This window comes from Cheilinus undulatus, linkage group 7, assembly GCF_018320785.1.
Source record: "Cheilinus undulatus linkage group 7, ASM1832078v1, whole genome shotgun sequence".
Lineage (NCBI taxonomy): Eukaryota > Metazoa > Chordata > Actinopteri > Labriformes > Labridae > Cheilinus > Cheilinus undulatus.
The window spans coordinates 43,814,886-43,839,542 of record NC_054871.1 but is presented as its reverse complement, the minus strand read 5'-3'; the positions used below and the strand labels follow the sequence as shown (position 1 = coordinate 43,839,542).

General features: G+C 38.9%; 1 protein-coding gene across 1 annotated transcript in view; it reads left to right on the top strand.

Moving 5' to 3' along the window:
- The window catches only part of nlgn1 (neuroligin 1), a 483,613-nt gene that overhangs the window by 158,507 nt on the left and 300,449 nt on the right, over positions 1-24,657 (top strand). Inside the window, exon 3 of the mRNA XM_041791445.1 lies at positions 17,726-17,785. Coding sequence (XP_041647379.1) covers positions 17,726-17,785 — 60 coding nt within the window. The remainder of the gene's footprint in view (positions 1-17,725; positions 17,786-24,657) is intronic.

Below are 24,657 nucleotides of genomic sequence, written 5' to 3'. Positions count from 1 at the left end.
GAAACATTAGAACCAAGATATTGGAGCCCCTACACATAAGGACCTTATAACATAAGAACCCAGCATTATTAAAACCTAAAATAACAAGAATTATTCAAAAGAATAAGAACACAAAAAATTAAGGACACAACAATATTAAAAAACAAATAAACCTTGCAGCATACAAAAGAAAAATGAAAGAGGAACAGAAATATAAAACCCAAGTTAACAAGAGAACAAGACAATAAAACCATATCAATCATGAAATTTACAAGATAATAACCTAAAGAAAAGGGTAATCAAAACATCAGCACAAGAGCCCTCAAAACACAAGATGCCAAAATGTCTTGGAAAAACAGCCCAATACCTCTATCCCTCCTCCACCAAACTTCACTGTTGGCGCACTGCGGCCAGGCAGGTAACATTCTCACAGCATATGCCAAACCGAGACTCACCCATTTGATGGCTAAACAGAGAAGAGTGATTTGTCACTCCTCATAACACGTTTCCACTGCTCCACAGTCCAGTTTCTCCCCAGTTTTTGTGCTAACATTAATGCCAGTGGAAGCTCAGAACTCTTCAGTTATGGAATCAGCAGAGCGTTGGTGACTATTATGCACTACGCGCCTAAGCAGTCATCGACCCCTCTGTTATTTTATGTGGTCCTCCACTTTGCGGCTGACTTGCTGTTGTTCCTAAACGCTTCCACTTTCTAATAATATCACTTACAGTTGACTGTGGACTATCCAGCAGGGATGAAATTTCATGAACCATATTTTTGCAAAGGTGGCATCCATCACTGTACCAAGTGCTTGATTTTATACTAAACCTGTGGGAACAGGTCTGATTGAAACACCTGAAAACAAATACTTTTGTCCATATAGTTTATAAAGAAAGAGGTTCAGTAGAAAGAAGTAAGACAATACACATAGATTTTTAATTCAATTCTGGCCAACAATTTTATCAACTTTTAGATATAACTGTGGGACATGCAATCTTGAACGCCTAAGTACCGAATTATGAGAGCAGAGAAAAATGGTCTCCACGGTAACGTCAAGAATGGGCATTTTTAACACAGCATGACATTACTGGCACTGAAGAATAAAATAACATGATTGAACATATAGACCAAAAAGAAAAAAAAAGAAATATTTTGTTTTAAAATGGTTTGGTTGGTGATTCATGAGGTTCCTGCAAACTGCTCAGTAGTCTTTCACGTGTATGTAGGGATATATCATACACACTACACTATCTTTGTAAGGTCTATCTCCACGTCATATGAGTAAATGAACTAAACTGGGAGAGGAATCGCAAAAATTGAAAGGGGAAATGCCTCTCCCAGTTGTGGAAATGCCCTTTAGAGCAAGTAAAGTCATTACAGCACATGATGTTCTTTCTGTTTGATCTGCTGCTTTGATGTTTGAATAAAGCATGTCCTGGGCCTAATGCTCCCACACTCACTTCTGACTGTGAAGGACATTTCACTAATATCCTGCTGTGTAAGACCTTAGCTGAGATTTCTGCTGCTTCTTTCATAAGTCAGCAATTTGATTGCAGGGAAAATCTTGTCTTTAACCCATAATATAGCATGCCTTTATATTAGCTATGAAAAATTTGAAAAGAAAGCAAAGCGCTCATGACATTTATTTTTCTCCACCTTTTTCAAGCACACTAGTCACACATCTTTGCACATGTTCTCCCCTTCCAGCCCTTTCACTGCTTTAAATTGATTCACTGTCAATGACAGTGTGGGTGTTTGTTTCGTCAGCAAGTAGATGAAGGAAAAAGTACGGTGGAGGAATTTAACAATAAAATTATTAGTACAAAAGCTGGGAAGGTTAAGTTTGAGCAGATGAATTGAGTGAGAGAAGGGAGCAGAAAAAATAATAACTATTGTGGTATGCATGGGAGACAAGGTCAGATGGGCATTTAAGGTTTGAAGTTTGAAGATTTCAGGTCTCAAATGCTTTTCTCAGCTGCTTTACAGCTCCAATCATTCTCTTTGTGTGCGACAGAATATTTCAGGAGAAAATATGAGTGATCGATTGTTTTGGAACTTGGCAGTTATGTATTCAAAGCAGCATGTGTTCTCTTTGAAAGGAGCCTGTTACGGCATCATTGTTTTGTAGCTTTAACAGTGTGTTTGGCTAATGAGATCCCCTGTTTGTTGTTTTGGTCTAGCACCTACCACCAAAATCCACTGGCAATGAGTTAAAGACATTTCTGTTTTTAAGAGTATTTTGGGGCTTTTTGCCTTTATTTTTGATCGGACAGCTGAAGAGAGACAGTAGAGCAGGGGAAGACATGCACCAAATCGATCCCTGGACCAGTGTACTGAGAAATGTAGCCTCTATACGGGCCCCTGCTCAACCTACTGAACCAGACCTGCCCCCATAAAAGGCATTTCTACATTACCATTCAAACATACCAATAACTTCTTGGCTCCTAGAAATCTCTCTACTTTTGCAGATAATTGTGGACTTAAAAATGACTGTTTTAATTCTTTTCCATTGCTTTCTACAATGGTACATAGCTGATATGTATGACTACACATGGACAATATCAACATGATATCAACATCACGTCTCATGCTGCAGCAAGAGCAAAGGGTCACCGAGAGGTCACCGGGTCATGGAGCTACAAAGGCACCATTGACAAGAAAAAGAAAACTTTTGAGGACATTAAGCCAAAGAGTTTTACATTAAACCACGCATCCTTTAAGCAAACATGAACCTTTTAACTTCCTAATGTACTCAAATGGTGGAAGTAATAATATCATGGACTTATACAGGAATGAATGATAAATTAACTCCAAAAGGTAAAATTGTCTGCTGCTGATATACTATTCCTGCGTGAACTCACAGTTGCCCCATGATCTCTGCCTGCTGATCAGGCCTGTGCGCCTTGGTGCCTTCATTTGGAGCAAACCTGCGGCGCTTCATCGTATCTGGAAATTGCAGGCAAGAGTAGATGGTGAGTGGATTAGCCAGAGACTGCAACTGAAAAATGGAAATGAGAAATAAAAATTTAAAAGTATCTTCTGTTGCCACAGTTAAGTTGTAATGGAAAAGATTTAAACTGGATTAAATGTAGGCACAGTGCATACCATATTTTGGATGACAGCATGTGCTCCACTTACTACAGGTGGAAATCTACCAGGATACCAGATGAGGGGCAGGTATTACACATAGTGACTTATTGTGATGTCCCAATCAGCACATATTCAGGACAGACTATCAGATTTTGTGATTTCAGGCATAGGTAGGCCATAAACAAGGACTGGGTTGGCTTATCCAACATTTTGTGGGTCAGGAGACAATCTATATACCCAGTTATATGTGCAAAATAATTCCCCTGTAATGTCCTTTAAAAGCCAAAGTGCATCATCATTTGCTAGCTTTGCAGATTCTCCCCTCTGGAGCAACTAACTGACAGTAATTATACAATTTTTTTTTTTTTTTTTTTTTTCAGCTAATAAAAAATGAGATAGCAATCATTATAATTGCCAACATATGCTAAGCATATGTGCTTATATAAAATATATGCCCTGTTATCTAGAATGTTATCTGGAAAAAGCCTTTGAAAAGGAAAGAAAACATGGTTACACAATCAAGGTTGTCTGGGTCGAAGTGAAGCATTTTCCTCTCCACTCATGAGTAATATGACCTAAGCACCACGCTGAATGTCTGGAGATGCTTGTTTGATTTTATATGTTTGGGTTTATGGCTTTTCTTTCAGTATTTCATCACCTTTTCCAAGAAGGATTGTCTTGTTTGAGACAAGGTCTTACTGCAGGTCTCGCCCACATGTTTCTGCACAAACAAGCCAGCAGTATAAGGAGTTCATATAAAAGGCATCTGTTTTTCTTACTGGAGTATCTTCTACTTTTTCCTGATAACATCAGCAGTACAGTTGTTTTGGTACTTTCAAATCATATTCTGCTACTCTCAAACATAAAACGCCTTCTTTTCTCTTTATACATTTGCTTCTGTTTTGCTGATGGAGGTAAATCTCAAGTAATAATGTTATGTGTCTCTTCCGCCTTATCCCACCACATATGCTGCAGGCAAAGAGCCTGATGATGCTGTGGAATATTAATGCATCATTTTCCCCCTACACACTCCCATTTACAGTTGCATAATCTTATGATCTATGTTAGGACACATTTTCCCATTTAAATGACATATTTTAGTCATTTCGCAGACACCTCGTACACATTGTGTTACACAGTTGTCTGGATAAATGGCAGCATTATTCAGTCGTCTAAAGCATTGCTGTTTAGATGGATGATTTCAATTTTATTGCTCATATATGTAAAGTATCTATTTCAAAAGGCTGGAAATTCAGCAAACAGCTCTGAGCATGAAATGCAGCTTTATGTGACAGCAAACACTTCTACTGTGGCAAAACAGAATGGTTTGTGGAAAAGAGAGGAGAGAATGCAGGACATTACAATGGCTGCAATGCTTCATTTGTTACTCTCAGAGCATTTAGTCGACATTAAAGGAGAGTTTTAACACAGTTTAAGAACGATTTTAATGCAAATGTGCCTAAATTGCAAGGATCTAGGGATTAAAATGCCACTCTGAAATCTCTGCATAAAAAAAAAGCTTTTGACAGTGCTCTGTAAAGCACAAACTAGTACCTTTCTTTAGCTGATTAGATGCTGTCTACTGTCAAATCTTGCAAGGTTTCTGGCTTTTAATAAGAACCACAAGTGAAGAAAACTCCTCGGGGAAATTGTCAAACTTGTGAAAACTGATGAGGGTATTCAGTATGAGTGTAGAAGAACATCTGAGGCAAATATAATGGAAATGTTTCAATTCTGAGCTATTCCTTTGTATAAAGAAAAACATGTTTGTATATTTTTTTCACCCTTATTATAAACAGCATGTTGTCATCCATTAAATACACGTCATCCTGGTAAATACCTCTGCAGTCAACATATGATGCTTAAGCAAGTCGACAGCCATTTTCAGGTCTCTCCAGAGATGTTCAATAGGGTACAAGTCAGGACTCTGTTGGGCCCAGTTGTCTTGGCGGTTTGCTTAGGGTCATTGTCATGTTGGAAGGTGAACCTTCAGCCCAGTCTGAGGTCCTGAGCACTGCTGAACAGGTTTTCACTGAGGATATCTCAGTACTATGCTGCATTTAGCTTTCCCTCAACCCTGATAAGTTTCCCAGTCCCTGCTGCTGAAGAACACCCCAACAGCATGATGCTGCCACCACCATGCTTCCCTGTCGGGGTGGCGTTGGGCAAGTGAAACATAACGTTTTGAATTGAAGCCAAACCGTTCAGTCTTGGTTTCGTCAGACTGGAGAATCTTGTTTCTTTCAGTCTGAGAGTCTTTCAGGTGCTCTTCCAAGCAGTTCTGAGGAGAGACTTCTGTCTAGCCACTGTGCCATAGGTCCCAGACTAGTGGAGGGGCTGTAGTGATGGTTGTCTCCATGCAGGATCTCTGGAGCATGCAGGATCTCTGGAGCTCAGTCAGAGTGGCCATCTGGTTCTTGGTCACCTCTCTTCCTAAGGCCTGTCTCCCCTGATTGCTTGGTTTCCAGGCAACCAGCTCTTGGAAGAGCCCTGGTAGTGCCAAACGTCTTCCATTTGAAAATTATGAAAGCCACAGTACCCTTGGGAACCTTCAGTGCAGCAAATGTTTTTTTAGTTGTCCTCAGATCTGTGGGTTGCAACAATCCTGTCTCTGAGCTCTGTAGGCAGTTCCTTTGACCCCATGGCTTGGTTTTTGCTCTGATATGCATTGTCAGCTGCAAGGCCTTCTTTAGAAAGATGTGGGAGGAACTTGAGCAGCATTTCAAATGTTGTTGCAAAGGGTCTGAAAACTTATGTCAGTTTGAATTTTTTTATTTTTAATATATTTGCCAAAAACAATCAAAGTATACTTCACTATCTCACGATGGGCTACTGAATGTAGATAAATTACAGAAATTAATTTAAATGACTATAGCATCAGGATGCAAAATAAAAATACTGAGAAAAATGAAGGGCATCTGAATACTTCCAAATGTACTATATACTGTATATTTTTTTCAGCTGAAATCAGGGACATAGTGGGAAGAGGGCGAAAGATGACTTTTGGTGACAGTGCTGTGGGCCATTAGTACAAACATCATAAAACTATCATGACTTTGGATTTTATTCCAAAGTAAAAGTCTAGCAACCATAATAACATTTATATTAGTAATATGAGGTATGCATATTAGTATTGCAAGTTTTATTAGCATATCTTAAGGTCAGGTTGTTGTGCACAGGCACGTTTGGGAGCCATTATTTGATGAAAATGTCAGGCAAACTTGACTAACCTTGGACACTGAAAATCATGCATTCATTTTTCTACTCATTGCGAAGGAAATGAGGGGTCCTTTAGCTCCTCAAAAAAGAAGACCACTTTTTACACTTTGCTTGTGCATTATGGCGTTGTGCCATGCTGGAGTGTGTGCATCTTTTTTGTCCAGTCTTTACTGTTATGAGGTTGTGAGTAAATATTTGCCTAGATCTGTCATGTTTTACAGTTGAAGTCTAATGAATGCATGTGCACAACACAGTGTTTACAGTGAAGTTTCAGTGTGAGGGAGAGAGAAAGGGAGCTGTAGCTGCTGCTCAGGGTGGCTAAACATACAAAGACACTGATGAATGTGAAAAAAAAAAAGTCGGATTAAGTGTGCTAATGAACACACAAGACATAAGATCACATTTTTCTTTTAAAACATGCACCTTTATTGATATGGGTTGTCATGGTTTGGCTTGGCATACATGATAATAATAATACACGCATGCCAGGTAGACAGCAGCAATTCTCCTTTCTGCATCTGCCTTACTTGTCGACTGATGACAAGTACTTTAAAGCCCTCTGCACACTGAGTCAGCATTTTTCCATCCTAAATTGCTCCATAATTGCTGCATAAATTGCAATATATGTTAGACTGAGTTTTAAATATGATAGAAATAAAAAGAGAAACAGCTCGTGCACGTTTTCTGTCAAACAGAAACAAGCATCTGCAAGAGAGAGTCCATAGCTCATCCATAAAGTAACTTCACTATTCAGTGAGGTTAAGCCTTAATGACACACAGCATGGAGAAATCCCTGTTAATATGTCTTCTTAGAACGTCATCGAACTGTGATTTTGACCTAAGCCCCATCATCTCACTACCATAAAGCACAGTCTCTATACCTCCTCACTGCTCTCAGTCTGTTAATTCCCCTCATCAGATGGTTTGCAGAAGTGCATTAGACTCCAAGTTTTACCTTGGGGAATGGATTCTGTATTTATAGTTTACAGCCTGTAGGGATTTTATCCAAGGTCAGTAGTAGATTACCTATTTGGCTCATTGAGCCGTGCGCTCTGTTAGATCCCCTTTTTAATGTGTATCGGTGATTGATTAAGCCGCTGTGTTTCTGTGCTGGTGCGGACCTTGACTGATGCATACAGAGAGCAATATGTATGTATGGATAGCTCTTGTGCTGAATGTGCGATCGATGCATGGACTCTCCGCGCAATAATTACCTCATCCAGGAGATGAGGAAAGCCTAAGGGTTCAGTGCATACCTGTATGTGTATGTGCATTATCCTGTAGGTGTGTGTTACCCATGCCTCCCAGCTGGCTTTTTGAATCATGGATTGTTGCACAGTGTCAGAGAGCGTGAAACTCCTCTTCATCAGTCAACAATCAATGCTGATGGTGGAGAGAGGAAGGAAAAGGAGAGACAAGGGAGATAGGCAGAAAGGAAAGTGCAACTCTAAAGGCAAAGGTGGAAAAGTGTTTATTATTGACTTAAACTGAAGAAATCAAATATTGATATTTCCTGAAAAGGATGATAGATAGAAATCATAGATTTGGCAAAGCGGTTGCGCATGCTGTTTTCAATTCTGTTCTAACTGGAGTGGTTTTGTAGCTTTCACTCCTGCTTTGCAGTCAACACTACTTTGGGATGATTTTTGTGGGACTTTTTCATCCTACGTGAGACAAACAAAGCCATAACTACAAATAAAAAATCTCTCTTTTGAATAAACAATGGATCACTTAATTAGCTGCAGTAATATGGACAAACGCAACCAATACAAATGCTCAGCCTTTTAATCAACTTTAATGCTGCATTATAGTTCAGATTTCAGTTGACATTGTCATAAAGATGGTAATAAAAGTGTAATTTTAGCTCTAAGTTCAGTTACAAGTGGTCTTAAACAGTGTTTATAAAAAGTGTTCACCCTTTCTGTGTTTTAGCCTTTTATTCATTTTTATACTGTAAATCATTCAATCAATCAATATGATTTGGTTTTTTGAGAACAAATTACAGAAAAATCTCTTTAATGCCAAAGTGAAAACAGAGTTCTACAAAGTGAAGCCAATAAGATAAAAATATGTAATGTAAGATAAGTGACTGCATGAATATTTATGCCCTTCATGTCAAAATTTAGTAGAGTCACCTTTGGCTGCCATCACAGCACTGAGTCTGTGTGGATAGATCTCAGCCCTGCACATCTGGACACTGCCGTTTTACCCAATTCTTCTTGGCAAAACTGCTCAAGCTCTGTAAGGTTGCACAGGGATCGGGCTTTAGATGCTTTTGCCATATGCTTCGGGTCATTATCTCCCTGGGAAATAAATCTCGCGTATAGCTATAGTTCTCTTGTAGACTGAGTAAGACTGTCCTCCAGGATTTGATGCATTCATTTTAATCTCCACCCTTATGAACATTCCATGTTTTTTTTTTAGCCGTGAAGCATCCCCACAGCATGATGCTGTCACCACCGTGCTTCACAGTGGGGGTGGTGTGTTTGAGGTGATGTGCAGTGTTTGAAGTCTGCCATAGTGTCTTGTCTGATGGCCAAAAAGCACCATTTCAGTCTCAACAGACCAAAGAACTTCCACTTGACCATGGAGTCTCCCACATGCATTTTGGTGAGCTCTAGTCCAGATTTAATCAAAGTTTTCTTCGCTAGTGGCTTTCTCTTTGCCACTCTCCCATAAAGCTTTGACTGGTGAAGAACCCAGGCGACAGTTATTGTATGCAGAGTTTTTAAACATCGTAGCTACTGAAGCTTCTAACTCTTTCAGGGTATTCATAGGTGTCTTGGTGGCCTCTCTCACCAGTCTCCTTGCATGATGACTAAGTTTGTGACAAAGATCTAGGCAGATTTACAAATGTGCCATATTTCTTCCATTTCTTGATGATGGGTCTAACTGAACTCTGGGGGATGTTCAGTGCCTTGGATATTTTGTATCCATCTTCTGACTTGTACTTTCCAATAACCTTTTCTCTGAGTTACTTCGAGTGTTCTTTTGTCTTCACTCAGGTGATCCCCATTTCACTTATTGTGAGACTACTAGCACCAATTGGCTGGACCTCTGCTGAATTGGGTCAGCCACTTTAAAGGGGGTGAATAGTTATGCAAATCGAAATAATATTGACCTTAATTAATTTATAAAATCAAAAACAGGCAAAACAACCAAAGGGTTGAATACTTTTCATTGACACCAAATAAAACTTTATATATGTAGTACAGAGAAAAAAATAATAGAAACTAGGGAAATTCAACTGAAATATACCTCTTGTTCCTAATATTTTGGCCATTCAGTCGTCTCATGTTAAGAACAACATGTTGGAAAGCTTGCTGCCTTGCTGTCTGCTCATAATGATCCAAGGCAAAGTAGAAATCACAAGACAGCATAAATTTAGTGTTGTTTCATTGTTCATGAGGTATAAAAACACAAATACCATCGGAAAGAGATCAATTTCTGGACTTGTCTTCTTCTAAGTCTCCTTTTCTTCTTCCCCGCTCTTTGTTTGGAACAACAATGCTAGAAATGTACAACTGCTTGACGTTATCCAGACGGTTTGGTTTGTTTGACAAAATGCAATGAGAATGCAAACCAAACCACAGGATGAAGGACGCAGATGGCCTTGTAGTTGAAGGCATGCCCCATTTATGTGGGCAGCCCGGGTTTGAATCTGGTCTGTGGCCCTTTCCCGCAAGTCTCTCCCCACTATCTCGTCCCTGTTTTTGACTATATCCACTGTCCTCCTCTATCAAATAAAGGCCCAAAAAGCCCAAAATAAATCTTAAAAAATAATTTAAAAATAAGGAAATACTGGGATGAATTACAATTTCAAATTTTGATAACTTAACAGCCCTAGCTGGAATATAAGGCTCTGAAGATTGAGATACGATAGACTTGAAGGAGACATACAGTCATATGGAGAAAGATGACATGTTTTAGGTTTCTAATCAGTGATCGGAGCAGATGCCAGCTGAGACCTCACCAGCGTGGGTGTTCTTGCTGCCCGCACACATAAAAACAATCACCCATACATGCTGCCAGTGACAGGTAGGTGGCTCAGGTCAGTGTCGAGGCCTCCTTGTCACCGGGCAGTTTACAGTTGACACCTGACTGCAGTGTGATGTCTCTCTCTCTGTATGTGTGTGCTATTCATGAGTATAGGAGTGTGCCTGTATGTCTGTCTGTCTGTCAGCGTGTGTGATAGGAGCTGTCATGCAGCTGTCTTGTCTGCTCTGATCCCCACTAACCCTCAGTCAAACAACATGCCACTGTTATAGCAGCACATGTGCAGCTCACACCAGTCACATCTGCTTTGGCACTTTTTTCATACAGCTTTTCAAGATACTTTAACAACTCTGAACTTCTTTTCTGTTTGCTTTTTCAACATCAGTTTCGACACCCATCTGTTTTACAAAGCCAGTAGTTTGTGATTTGTGAGTTCTGATGTTTAGAGTACCTGGTCACCTTGTTTAAGGGTGCTGTTGAAGTGCAGCATGTAAAAACTAATGCTGACCTTGAATCATAATATTGTCAACAATAACACTTTAAATACATTTTTTTTTCTGTCCTGAACCATGGCTTTACATCCTTTCCAAGCTCAGTATCAATTCTATGTTGATAGCACTGAGTCATTATAAAGATTGCTGACCAGCATGTCTGACAGAGTTGTAAAAGTAAACACAAAAATGTTTTCACTACCAACTGCTGGAGGCTTGTTCTGACTCTGTTACTCACAATGATTTTAACAAGCAGAGCCATGACCTCTGACCATCTTTCAAACTCCCCAACTCCACTTTACATTTCAAAATCAGCATGCAATCTGTAAGTGCGGTTAAAAATAAGTTTTATGAATGCAGACGTTCAGATTAAATGCATATCTTAGAGGCAAATGTCAGTAGAGTAGATTGTTATGTAGATGTTGAGAAATATTCTGTAAATAGTTTAATGGCTGAGTTCTAGGAATCCAATGTACAGTGGCAGGAAAAACTATGTGAACCCTTGAAAATGATCTAGTTTTCTGCATTAATGGTATTATGTAGACAAACACAATATGTTTAACCTAATACCGCACAAATAATTATAATATTTTAAGTCTTTATTGAGCACAGCCATGAAACATTCACAGTGCTGCTGGAAAAACTAAGTGAACCCTGGAATTAATAACTGGTTTCACCTTTTTTGGCAGCAAAAACCTCAACCAAGCATTTCCAGTAGGTGCTGATCATACCTGCACAACATTCAGAAGGAATTTTGGACCATTCCTCCTGACAAAACTGCTTCAGCTCACCCATATTCTTAGGTTTAGGATTTCCTTTTTTTAAGCCATGCTGTGGTAGATTTACTTCAATGTTTTGGATCATTGTTCTGCTGCGTCACCCAGCTACCTCTGAGCATCAGCTGTTGGATGGCCACCCTGACATCCTGTAAGATATGTTAGAAACTTGGGAATTCATTTTTCTCTCCATGATGGCAAACGGCCCAGGACCTGAGGCAGCAAATTATGATACTCCCTCCACCGTACTTCACTGTCGGAAGTTCTCATGTTGGTGTGCAGTACCTTTTTTACACCATCTGTGGTGTTGTTTGGTGTTCTCTCCAAACAACTCAACCTTAGTTTCATCGGTTCACAAAACATTTTCCCAGTAGCATTGTTGAGCATCAAGGTGCTCTTTGGCAAACTTTAGGTGTGCAGTGATGTTTTTTGGAAAGCTGTGGCTTCCTCCATGGTGCCCTGCCAATCCAGTGAGTATGGCAGATACATAAACAGAGATGTTGACTTGTTCCAATGATTTCTTTAAGCTTTTAGCTCTCACTCTAGGGTTCTTTTTCTACCTCTCTGAGCATTCTGCATTGTGCCCTAGAGTCAACCTCACTGGGGGCCTACTTCTAGAAAGAGTAGCCACAGTACAGTTTTGTCTCCATTTGCGGGCAGTTTGTCTAACTGTGGACTTGGTGAACACCTAAAGTCTTTGAGGTGACTTCAGAATCCCTTCCAGTCTTATGCACCTCAACAATTCTTAACTGAACGTCTTCTGAGATCCCTTTTTTGCGAGGCATGGTTCACATCAGCAGATGTTTCTTGTGAAGAGCAAACTCAAAAAGTTCAACTGTTTTTGTAAGTCACAATAGCTCTACACCTGGATCAAATCGTGTTTAATTGATTGGACTGCAGGTGTGCTAACTCCTGACTCCAGTCAGCTCTTTTGGAGTCATTAGCCCAAGGGTTCACTTACTTTTTCCAGCAGCACTGTGAATATTCAACTGCTTATGAATACTTGTACCATAATTTTTTGTGCAGTATTAGGTCAAGCACAATGTGTTTGTCTACACTTGTGACTTATGCAGATCAGATCACATTTGATGACTAATAAACGCAGAAAAGCCAGGTCATTTCAAAAGGTTCATAGTCCATAGCAATAGTTAACACTCTGAGCTAACAAACATACATATAAAAAAATAAGGTGATCAGGTCTCTTGAATCAGCCAGGAGTCACTGTCAAAGTGTAATAATATTTTCTTTTCAATTCTTGAAAATGCATGAATGTAATGTGCTATCTTCAGTACTGCCTGCAGCTTTATTATCTTAAACCTCCTTCCTCCATCGTCACTGACTTGTTTCTCCTCTTACTACAATAAACAGAGTGACGACAATTGACCAATCATCTTTTGTTGTACAGATATTATTATAACCAGTCCTCAAGGGTCAGCAATTAGAGCCACATCCCCAGCAAATATCTGCTCCCTTAGCAACAGTTTGTTCATTTTAATAATGGTTTGCTGTCAAAGGGTGTCAGACAAGATTGTTAACACAGCTGTGTAATAAATCATTACAATGTTACAGACATTTTCTGAGTTATTTCCAACCATAAAGCTTTAGTATAATATGGCTACATGGAGAACAATAGTATTAGGTTTGACTAGAGTGGTTGACCAGATTTAGTGTAACACTATTAGATGGGTTCCAGTATTCTAACTAACAATTGAAACACTTTTTTCACAAATTTCACCAGCAGTTTAATGCTAAACTGACCAGCATGCACTTGTAGAGATTGAGACAGTGTGGTCATATGTTTATAGCCATAGAATAAAAGAAAGACATTATTTACTATGTAATATATTCATGAATACAGGGCTCTTGGAAACCCAGCCCAGTCTTAGCTAAAGGCTAACATGAATCTCCAGCAACATTTCTGCATTGCTTTGACAGTGATCTCTCTGTGCATAGACTCTAAAAGCAGGTAACACATCCCTAGACAGCGTACGCTCTGTGTTTCTAAGACATTTTCACATTTTTTAAGAAGCGATTTCTGTGTCTTGGTGCTTATTCAGCACATAGAAAGCACAAGTCAGCTCTTGCTTATCAAATTGCTTGTCAGATTCACAAAAGAGAGCTAGGAGACTGCTGTAGGACAGAATGATATGCAGGCAGCCGGCTTCCTCTTTAAAGTCCCTGCAGAGGAATGGTTGGCCTTGAAATAAAGCAGCCGGTAGTGAATGATGGAGGAATTATTACTCATCAGCATGAGCTTCTGACTAAAAGTACCTTACACCTTTAAAGTGACTCATGGTCCATTCTCTATTCAAGACACAGACGTGTTCAAACCAACACCGGTAGAAGTTTGGAATTTATTTGTAGAGCCATTTCCCAACATAAAGCTTTTCACAGAATGTACCTTTCTGCCTTTGTCATGGTAACACTGACTGCTGTATCTCTTTTAGAATGGTTAATGGAATTGAGTTTGATTTGCATAAAATTGCAGGCTATTAGAGAGTAGTGGGAGGTAGTTGAAAAGGATTTGTGTGGTCATTTCCTCATCAGTAGATGGGTATTTCAAATGCTGTGGCATCACGTTGTGGAGGATGTGATTGGAGGTTGTGATTGCTTATATGTGTAGAGAGTATGTGCGTGTGTGCTTGTGTTTGTCTGAAGGCTTCAGCGCTGCTGATATATTATTCAGATTTTCTGTCTGTCATGCACCCTGCTGGCATACCTTGTTATTCTGCATGTTTTCAGATCTGTTTCTGTAACAACTGTGTGTATCTCCTGGGGGGGAGGGGGGTCTTTGTGTGTTTTATTTCTGTGTTTGAAACTTTTCTTTAAGCTGGCATGTCAGGTTATTTGTATTGAAATGATGATTTCTTGGTTTCAATAAAGAAGCACCTGACAACTTCCCCTGCAAAGTATTCTACACATCACTTCACTGCACTTGAGCCTCTTAAAATCTTGAAATGCCTTCATCTCTACATGGATGCATGCATTAGCCAGTTAGCTTAGCATTGCATAAAGACTGCTAACATGCAGGAAGAGTGAGAACTGCCTTGTTCAAAAGAAAGTAAAGCTGTGTCAGAAATCATGCACTCCTTATATACTTAGATGTCTTTTTTGTAGGGCTTTTAAATTATGCATGAATTTTTTGTTGTTGTTATTTTGACGTTTCTCCAGAACCATGCACCAGATGGGGCCAAATAATTACAAAGCAGTTTTATATAGGTAATTAAACACTAATTTAGTTAAGCCTACCGATAAATATCATATTGTTACACACTTAGAAGACTTGTTTTTTTCTCTCTTCTTCCTTCCATCTGTCTGGAACAGACACTGATGCTGATGTGTACATTTTGATGAGATGATAAAGGGACTTAATACTTGTATTTACTGAAGGGTGAATCAAACAGGCCACAGAGTTGATGCCTTGATGCGGGGCAGCAGAGACATTCTCAGTGACACATAAATACACCTTTAAGTTGATTTGAAGATTTATTTTCAATTTATTTACAGTGTAACAGCTGTGAAACTATCATAACATTATACATCCTGCGACACTTTGAGTGACTCTTAACTTGGAATTCCCAGCACTGCATTGCTTCTTTCTGTCTCCTGCTGCGAGTCTCTCAAACAGTCGGCTGCGCTCCCACTGTTTCAGTCTCAAAAGCACAGGCGTGACCAACAGACCAGAGGGATCTTGGTCAGATGAGAGCTTATTGACCATCCAACTCGTTGGCAGGTGTGAGCCCTAATTAGAACGATACTATTTGTAACCATGAAAGTGCGCAAAGACTTGCATCCCATGGGACTATTGAGACAAATAAAGAGAAGCCAAAAGCCAACTGACTGGGAAAATGTTATGGTGTTCCTTTCACCTCCATTTGTCCTTGGCCACATATCTCAACAGCACATGTAAATGAACCAGCATGGTGTGCAGTTGGGCTAGCTGTTAGGCTGCATCTCAAATACTAATATATATAGTCTTCAAAGTGGGTGGAACAGGTTCAAGTCAAGCCTGTGGCTCCTTTTCCATGTGTTATTTCTCCCTTGTTCTCTCTGCTGTTTTCCTACAGTCTTTACTGTCCTGGCTTATAAGGCTAAAAGGAGCAGATCTGAACCTGAGACCTGAGCTTTTGGCTGAAATGCACTTTTACTTTTTCCCACTTATTTGAAATAAGAAGGACCTGATAAGAAAAATTCAGCCTTGCCTTTGAAACAGGAATTTCTTGGAAAGCTTCCCTTCCAAAACACACAAAAATTCTGCAAAATGTCAAAGAAATTGCCTACACATTTTCTGAAAATATCTTTGAAGTAGCCAGTAAAAAAAATCTATGTGAATTCCTGTATTTTTTAGGAAAATACCACAAATTTCAAAGCAAATCCCCCAAGCATTTATTAGCAAGTATTCACAGATGTAGAAATGCATTCCCCAAAACTGCATAAAAAACATGAAATTTCCATGAAAATTTCTATGTTTGTACTTGTATACGTTGAGTATTTTATATACAGTGGTTGTACGTTGGTTTTATGCAGTTATTTTAACCCATTTTTTTATTCTGTTCTATTTCTAAAGCAGGACTGAGTACCTAATTTCACTCTAGTCATGTAGACTGCAGAATGGTAATAGAGCTCTTTTAATCCTTGAAAATTCTTCAAAATTAAAAGCAAATTTCCCTAACGTTCATATGATATGCTCCAAAACACTCTCCAGATGTGCAATTTTTAAAATTCCCATGAAATTGCAAAAAATAAAAATAAAATAAGATAAAAAAAGATTAAAATCTGAAGCAAATTTCCCTGTTTCCAATCACCTGCTTCAAGTTATACAAACATTCGCCCTAAATTTCAATAAAAAAACTAAAAATACTCAATCAAATTCCCAGAAGATTATGAATAAATATCCTAAATTTCCATGAAAATGCAGGAAAAATGTCCATTAAAAAGTTCTCCAAACATCAAAGCAACTTTCCCAAATTGAATGAGATGCAAAAAGAATGTAAAATAAATGAATTAAAATGAAATAAAATTTAAAGCAAATTTCCAATAAATAAGTCCAAAATATACCAACATATCCCTAAATTTCCAAGAAAGTACTTGAACATTTACAACCAAATTCTCTGAATTATACAAACAGAAAGTTACTTGAACATCAGCCTAAATGTAATCTCCTTATATATGTGAGTCTTAGAAGGTTAAAAAGAGAAAAAAGGAAATGCATCAGCATGATTTAAACTGACTTTTAATGAATGCCGACAGACTACCAGGCCCCTTGATCACATTATCAAGTCCTTTGTGTTTAACATGTTTATTTTCTCCTCTCAGTGTTAGGAGATAGTAAGACCTGTGCATCACTTATTTGTGCTAGTTTAGCACATTTCCAGTCTCTATTTAAATCTAAGCTAACTGGCTAATACTCTGTTTTACTGATAGATCAGTTTTCTATTATTTCTTCTTCCTCCGTCAGTAGGCCTCTTATCCAGTGGTTTTATCGTCTGCTGCACTGTCTAGATTATTATTCAACTGGACAGTCACTTGTTAGTCGAGGTTTCCCCCCGTGGGTTTTATATCCAACTCTTATTCAGAACAGGAATCACAATAGAAACCATTGTGTGGTCTCCAGATTGAGCTGTTTTTGTGTGTTTTCAGCACATGTTTGGGCACACACACTGAAGGCAAACTAAAAATACAACAGGGGGAGTATGTCACATGCTTCTGTTATGTGCTTTGTTCTTATAAATGCTGTTTCTTTTCCAGCCTCTGCCTTTTTCTCTGCCTCTGTGATCATTTTCAAATGTTAACAAAATGCCTCTGATATGTTTAATTGATGTTTGTGTATGCACTGTTTCAGAAATGTCTTTTGATCCTGAGAGGTTCATAGCCTCAGTTAAATCTTCATTTTCAACAGAGAACTAATATTTTTTCACCTCTTTTTTTTCACAAGCCCCTCTTTTCTTGCTGCTTTAACTTTCTTAAATGCATATACAGTAAAGTCCTACTGTAAACATGTGAAGTGGACATTGTGCTACCCAGTCTTGTCAGTGTGAAGATTTTTCCAACAAAGGGGCTATAGAAACATTAATTATTGACATACATTCTTATCTTTTGAGAGCATCTTTTGAAAGCTTTGTATGTTCTTGATCACCATGTTTTCCTCCATCTTCTCCTTCTTGGTTCTATAGGTCCCCTTACAAAGAAACACACTGATGATTTAAGTGATAGTGACCGCACGGACGACGAAGGTATTTTTTCCCTCGATGCCAAACTGATTTGCATGACAAAGGGAATTCCAAACTTACCCTTTCTCCTCCAATTTTTATCTTCTTTGATTTTCTTAAATTTCTTGTCCTTTTTTTGAAAGTGATGGACATTTTCTTTTTGCTCTTTACTCGTAAACTCTCTTTTTGGGCTGGATGTGTTTTGTCCTTCTCAGCTTGGTGTCTACATGTCTTCCACCATTCTTTGATAGTGATATTTAAACATAGATTCTCTGCTTGGATTTGCTGTTTCCTTTACCTTTTTTGTTCCTTTTCTATGTTGCATCCCACCAGCAGATCAAGTGACTATTAACCCTTAAGCTAGCTCTTAACACATTCTTGCATGTTTGTCCTTGTTTATAGAATTAGATCATGTTTAAAAGATCAACTACTGGCTAACTGGCTTACATCTATACTAACAATCGGCCATGTTAATATTTTGAAGCGTCAAATCAATAATCTGAGCGCACAATGATCCAAAAACAACAAGATAAACCTAAAGAAAATAAGAGTAAGCATCCCTCTCAGCCCTCGTTGCTGCAAAGATGTGTGGGTTGTTATCTCTCCTGGCATGGTTTCCTCTCCTACGGGGCAAAGTCGGAGCTAATTTACTGCACACCAGTATGAGAAGCTAACTTTCTGGTCAGCCACCCGCAGTGGCTGCAGGATTCAGAATCTGAGTCCCAGGCTGCCAAATGAGTTGTTCTGTAGCTGCATTAAATGTGGATTGGCGAGCAGACGCGACAGACTTGGCAGCAATAAAATAAGCCAGCATTTGGGTGGAGATGATTTCATGTGACATTACTATCATTATGGTTTAAGCGAATGTTCAGGCCCTCGTTTTTACTGCTTTTTTCTTGCAGAACAGACAATCAAAACAGCATATAAATACTGCCTCTCTTGAGCATGGCAGTTTTCATTGCCAGCTCATGTGGCTTCTGGCAATACCATGATTTTTTTTTTTTCCTTTTTTTTTTTTTTTTTTTTTTTTTTGAGGACTGCTTACACAGCAGATTGTGATTTAAATTTTAAAGGCAACTCTGACAGACAGAGGAGGCAGACATAATCATAATCATATCCAGTGAGTGAAATCCCCACGGAAATGGAGCTTCTGTGAGAAACAGACTGAAGCAATAAGAGGAAGGAGAATGGAGCTAATATTGTCATGTCTGATCATGTAGGAACGGGTAGCATTTGTTCATTTGAACAGATATACAAGCCTGTAGCAAAGCTGAAAATGAATTCAACTCTCTCCTCTCCTCTCCAACAAGACGAACAGCAAAACTACAACAAGGTTCATTCATTTAATTCATTTATATCTGTTATCCACCAAAGCCAACAGCAGAAGTACATCTAGACATTTTATCTCTCTCTGTTTTCCTATAACTAAATGAATTTGTGTTTTCTCAAGATCTGGACTGATTTATCCTCTTATCTCAGGGTGACAATGCTGGATTTGCTATGATAACGAGTTTTTTTTTTTTTAAGATCCTGAGGAAAACAACTAGAAGTAATCCATTATATGAGTTACTCTGCATTTTTGCCCAAAGAAAAAGAGAGAAATAAGTGTAAATGTGAAGGAAACAGCGAAATAGACCTCTAATTTCCAAACTCAAAGGTGTAACAGCTTTAAAATCAGTCAAATCAGGTTAAAAGTCAAACACTGAAGAAGATTGAAAGTGTCAATGGAATTTATTCAATAACTCTAATATGTACAATTTAAAAACAAAGTGTCCTATTCCTGCACCTTTCACACTTCAGTCAAATTTAAGCTACCACTTACTGGGGATGAATTTCAAAATCTGTTACCGACATCGTACCGGTACCAACACAACTGATATCTACCAGACTGAGTTACAGAACAGATATCAACACTTCATTTTGATACCCTGCCACCCCAATGGAACCCCTGTCACTAGGGATGAGTGTCAAAAACTGGTACCAACATAAATACAGATATCAATACTTCATTTCAATACCCCATCACCACAATGGGACTCCCCATTACCCCAAATGAAAGGCATGCTCCCCACTTTTCTTATCCCATGTTCTACTGGCATTTTTGAAAGATAATCATGCAAAACATTTATGATACCCAGACAGCTTTTATTCTCCCACCAACTTTCAATTTGCTTTTTTCTCTCAAAAGTATTGATTCAGGCATCGATTAGCGCCATATATAAAATATTGATTTAGCACCGGTATCAGAACAAACCCAAATGATACCCAACCCTACTACTAACCTAGATATAAATTGGTGATTTATCCAACACTTTCAGCCTAATATCGCCTTTGTATTTAGCCTGACATGCACCTTCTCAAAAATGTAATAATACGTTGAAAAGGCACAAACCAAATGCCCTTTTAATAAGTCCTCTGGGTAGCATCAAGTGACTGCCGTCTCTCTAAGTAACGTCTACAGGCATACCATCTTCTGGAAAGCTATACAGTGCATTCAGAGTGTTCAGACCCTCCTCATTTTTTAAAAAATTTTATCATGACAAAGTGAAAAAAAGAAGTTTAGAAATTTTTGCTAAGTTACTAAAAATAAAAATCTGTAATATCACACTGACATGAGTATTCAAAACCTTTGCAACAACTTTTAAAATTTAAAATTTTAAAAAGCGCAGGTGCATCAAATTTCTCTGGATCTTTGCTGAGATGCCTCTGCACCTTTATTGGAGGCCACCTGTGGTAAATGAAATTGATTGGACACGGTTTGGAAAGGCACACACTTCTCTATGGAAGGCCTCACAGCTTACAAAACACATCAGAGGACATCCAAGCCATGACGTCAAAGGAACTGTCCCCAGAGCTCAGAGACAGGATGGTTGACAGGCACAGATATGGGGAAGGCTACAAAACATTTCTTCTCCACCGAAGGTTCCTAAGAGAGGTCACCCGGCCAAACTGAGCTCCAAGCTGGCTTTCGTAAATCATGCACTGAGAGGCTTCCGTTTAGCCACTCAGTCATAAAGCCCAGATCGATGGAGGCCTGCAGTGATGGGTGTTCTTCTGGAACCTCGTCCCATCTCCACACAGGATCTCTGGAACTCAGTCAGAGAGGTGACAAAGCAAAATGGATAAATCCAAGCAAGTCCACCCTTTTCCACCTCATGCAGTTCGGAACAATAGCTTTATGTGTTTTTGCTATGTTTTTATAGGACTTCAGTATCTTCTCCCTTGTTGTGATTCTGTACGTACCACTTGAACCCCTCGGTCTCTGTCAAGCACTGTGATGGTGCTGCTCCGTGCTTTGCACCTAAACACAGTCAGTGGGTTTGATGGACAGTGGTGCACGCAGTCAAACTGCAGTGAAGCTATTACAGACTGGAGACTGACCCAGTGGAAGTCCGGGGTTAGACGTACAATACAAAAGGAAGCTGGGTAATGGCAGCATCCCTGTCCTCATGGAACTTAAATTAGTAGAAAAGTGTCCCAACAATAAAATATGTGAAGCAACTTAACACAATGTACATGTGATATGAGTGGTGGAAAAACTGTGCAGTTGTGCAGGAAGTTACAGGATCTTTGTGCTGATATGGTAACACTTTATTTTAGTAGCCCCTAATTATTTAGCAATTTTATAGTAATAAGAGATGATTGTCTATCAAGAATAAGGTGGAAGTTTCCTTGTAATACAATGGCATTTTACAAGTAATAATTTGAAAAAATTGGTAATATTAAGAAGTATTAACCTAGTAATAATTAGTTAATATCAAGTTATTCCTTGTAATATTGTGTATTCTCTGAAAATTAAGTGGTATTTTACCCAAAACCTTACCCAAACCCAAAACCTCAATCCTAACCGCTAACCATTAAAATTGCTCTTAAATTATTGGGAAGGACCCCCTTTAATTTTAACCTTGCAAAGCAGAAGGACACCCCCTTATCCATGTTTCCCACTGGAGAATCCATCTTGCAACGCTCCCAACTGAACTGTTTGGGCCCAGTTAGAAAGTGGCAGGACAAATTAGGAGTAAGAGGCAGTACTTTTGGGTGCAGCATAGTCGTGACGTAAGCAAGCAGCGACAAGAGGCCAGTGCAATTATGGCGGAAGACATAAGCGTGGATGCTGCTGAAGCACCAGTTTTATCAGAACTTTACAGCATTTCTTCATTATGAAAAGAAGAACAAAGAACAGCATTGAGTTGTTTTCTTTTGAAAAATGACAAAAGTCGTGTACTGACATGTCTACAGTTGTCATGGTTTGCATTATGCTGTTCTCTATGGAGTTTACTCCTTGGTAGCGGCTACGTCATGTGTTTTGTTACTCTGATTGGCCCATAAAGATGTGACAGCCAGAGTTTTTTTCAAAGGCTCTCCTTTCCCAAACACTGTCTGTGAGAGGTTTACCAGATGTGTGAAACGCATCCATCTGGTGTGTCAGGTTACTTTAATTTAGTTGGCTAAAATAAAGATTTGTCTTAGGAATTATTAAGTAACTTCTAGAAAATTATCTTATTTCTGGGGAATAACTTGGTAAATTACAACATAATTACCAGAGAATGGCATCAATATTATGAGGGTTGCAGTAAGATTAAGGGTTAGGGTTAGAGGGGGAGCTTTAGGGTAACATACCACCAAAATACAAGAGAACTGCCACAATATTTGGGGGCTACAGTTAGTATAAGGGTTAGGGATAGAGGGTAAAGATTAGGGTTAGGTTTAGGGTAAAGTACCACCTAATTACCAGCGAACTGCCACAATGTTATAAGGGTTACAGCTAGGTTAGGGGTCAGGGCCAGAGGGTAAAGAGTAAAAAGGGCTATGTTTAGGGTAAAACACAACGTAATTGCTAGAAATGCCACAATGTTATGAGGGTTACAGTTAGGGTAAGGGTTAAGGTTAGAGAGTAAGGATTGGGTTAGGGTTAGGGTAAAATACCACCTAATTACCAGAGAATTTCCACAATATTCACAGGAATGACTTGATTGTTAATACATTACTACTGGGCACATACTTCCTTGTTATTACAGAGGTTTTACTTGGTAAAATGCCAATTTATTACCAGGTAATTACCACCTTTTTCTGGTCAAATTACTTAAGAATTACCACTTACTACAAAACAAAACAAACAAACAAAAACAAAAACAAAAAAAAAACAAAAACAATTAGGTTATTAAGGCCCTCTAAAATAAAATGCTACCCAAATATAGATCTCACCATATCATTAATTGAAATATATGAAGGTAAGATAGCTGTCAGAAAATGCAGGTAAAAACCTGCCACCAGGGAACAAAGATATAATCGAAGCTATTTACATTTCCTTGCCTCCTCTCACTGAGGTTTTACTCAAACGTTGCACACATCTATTTTCCCATCAGTTCTGCCTCAATGAAATGTTTCTGCCTCTGTCAGTGTACGTTATCCTCCAACTAAAAGTCCAATCTGCGATTAAGCCTTGGGCAAAGGTCTCTCCCATCACTCTCAATTTACAATTGATTAAAAATAGTCCAATCTCTTACTCAAAAAATATTATTTAAGCAGGACTGGACAGATGATTTAGCAGGAAAATAACAGCACACTTGAGGCTTACTGAGCCTCGGTGTATGCTCCAACACTGCAATACATTCACATAACATCTGGATCTAAATCTCAAGCTGATATTTAGGTATAAATGTCATAAAAAGTCATTAAGATTGCGCACATAAGGCTTTGTTTTGCTTACACTGGGAACATTAAGTGCACTGGAGACTTACTGAGAAGAAGGAATCCAGAAAATACAAACACTATAAGGCTTAAACAATGCAATCCCTTCTCTAGATATTTAAATTAAGTGCTATTTGAAAGCTAAGACAGCGTGAGTGAAGTCTATTAATCTCAATAATACAAAAAGATGAACCTTTACATTGCTGCCATAAACAAGCAGCCCTTTGAAAAGTCATATTAGGAATGAAAATGTCCTTGATAAAACCCTGAGATAGATTCCTATCCCCTCAAGGCTTCTGCAGTGCAACTTTAATGACAGGCAGAAAGTCTTAATAAGGCACCTCTACTGTATAATGTGACGAAGTAAACAGCAATTACATCCAAATAAGGCTCACAACCATCCGGATCCCTTTGATCTGTGCCATCACGCTGTTTTTCCAAGAGCTCCCATATACACACAGACTCACACAGACAGTCACACATGCACACCAATAAGATTAGAGAGAGTCACACAGCTCACTCAGATCTATTCAATGAAATCCCAGCAAGCCTCAAGTATTATCTCGATAAAGGATGCAGGGCAGACAGCTAATCCAGTTTAATATAGAGAAAAATATGTTTGAGACCACACACATCCACGTAGGCTCTCGATCCTCATCCAGGCAGAGTATGATCAACTCGTATCCCCACAGCCATTCTTGAAGCTCTTAACCTTTAACATTTTGTCGCCTTGTAGATGCAAACTGAATGAGGATGTCCCTAACCTCCCCACCCCTCCCACACAGCAAATCTTGGATTTTACAATCTCTTTATGCTCTGTAAAGCTGGTGTTTGTAATCCTTTTGTGCTGGGAATAGAGATGTAAACAGGAAAGTCCCTGAGAGCTGAGGATTTGTTGGAAGCGCCGTATTCTTTTTTTCCCCTGTCCTCTTCTTTTTAAATCGAATATTGCTGGAGTGGTTGAAGTAGGTACACAGAGATGGAGGTGCAATGAATGGCCATATCTGTAGACTCTTATGGGGCCCCTGGTAACCTACATAAAGTATTATAGGGTAATACCTATGAGATATTAATCTTACACTATGGATATATTAAGTTAAATGTGGAGGGCACAGGAATATAGATTTTTCTGACGGCTGGAGGACATTCCAGGAGCTGAAGAAAGGAAAGCATGATAAAAGATCAACCAGGAAATCTTACCTTGT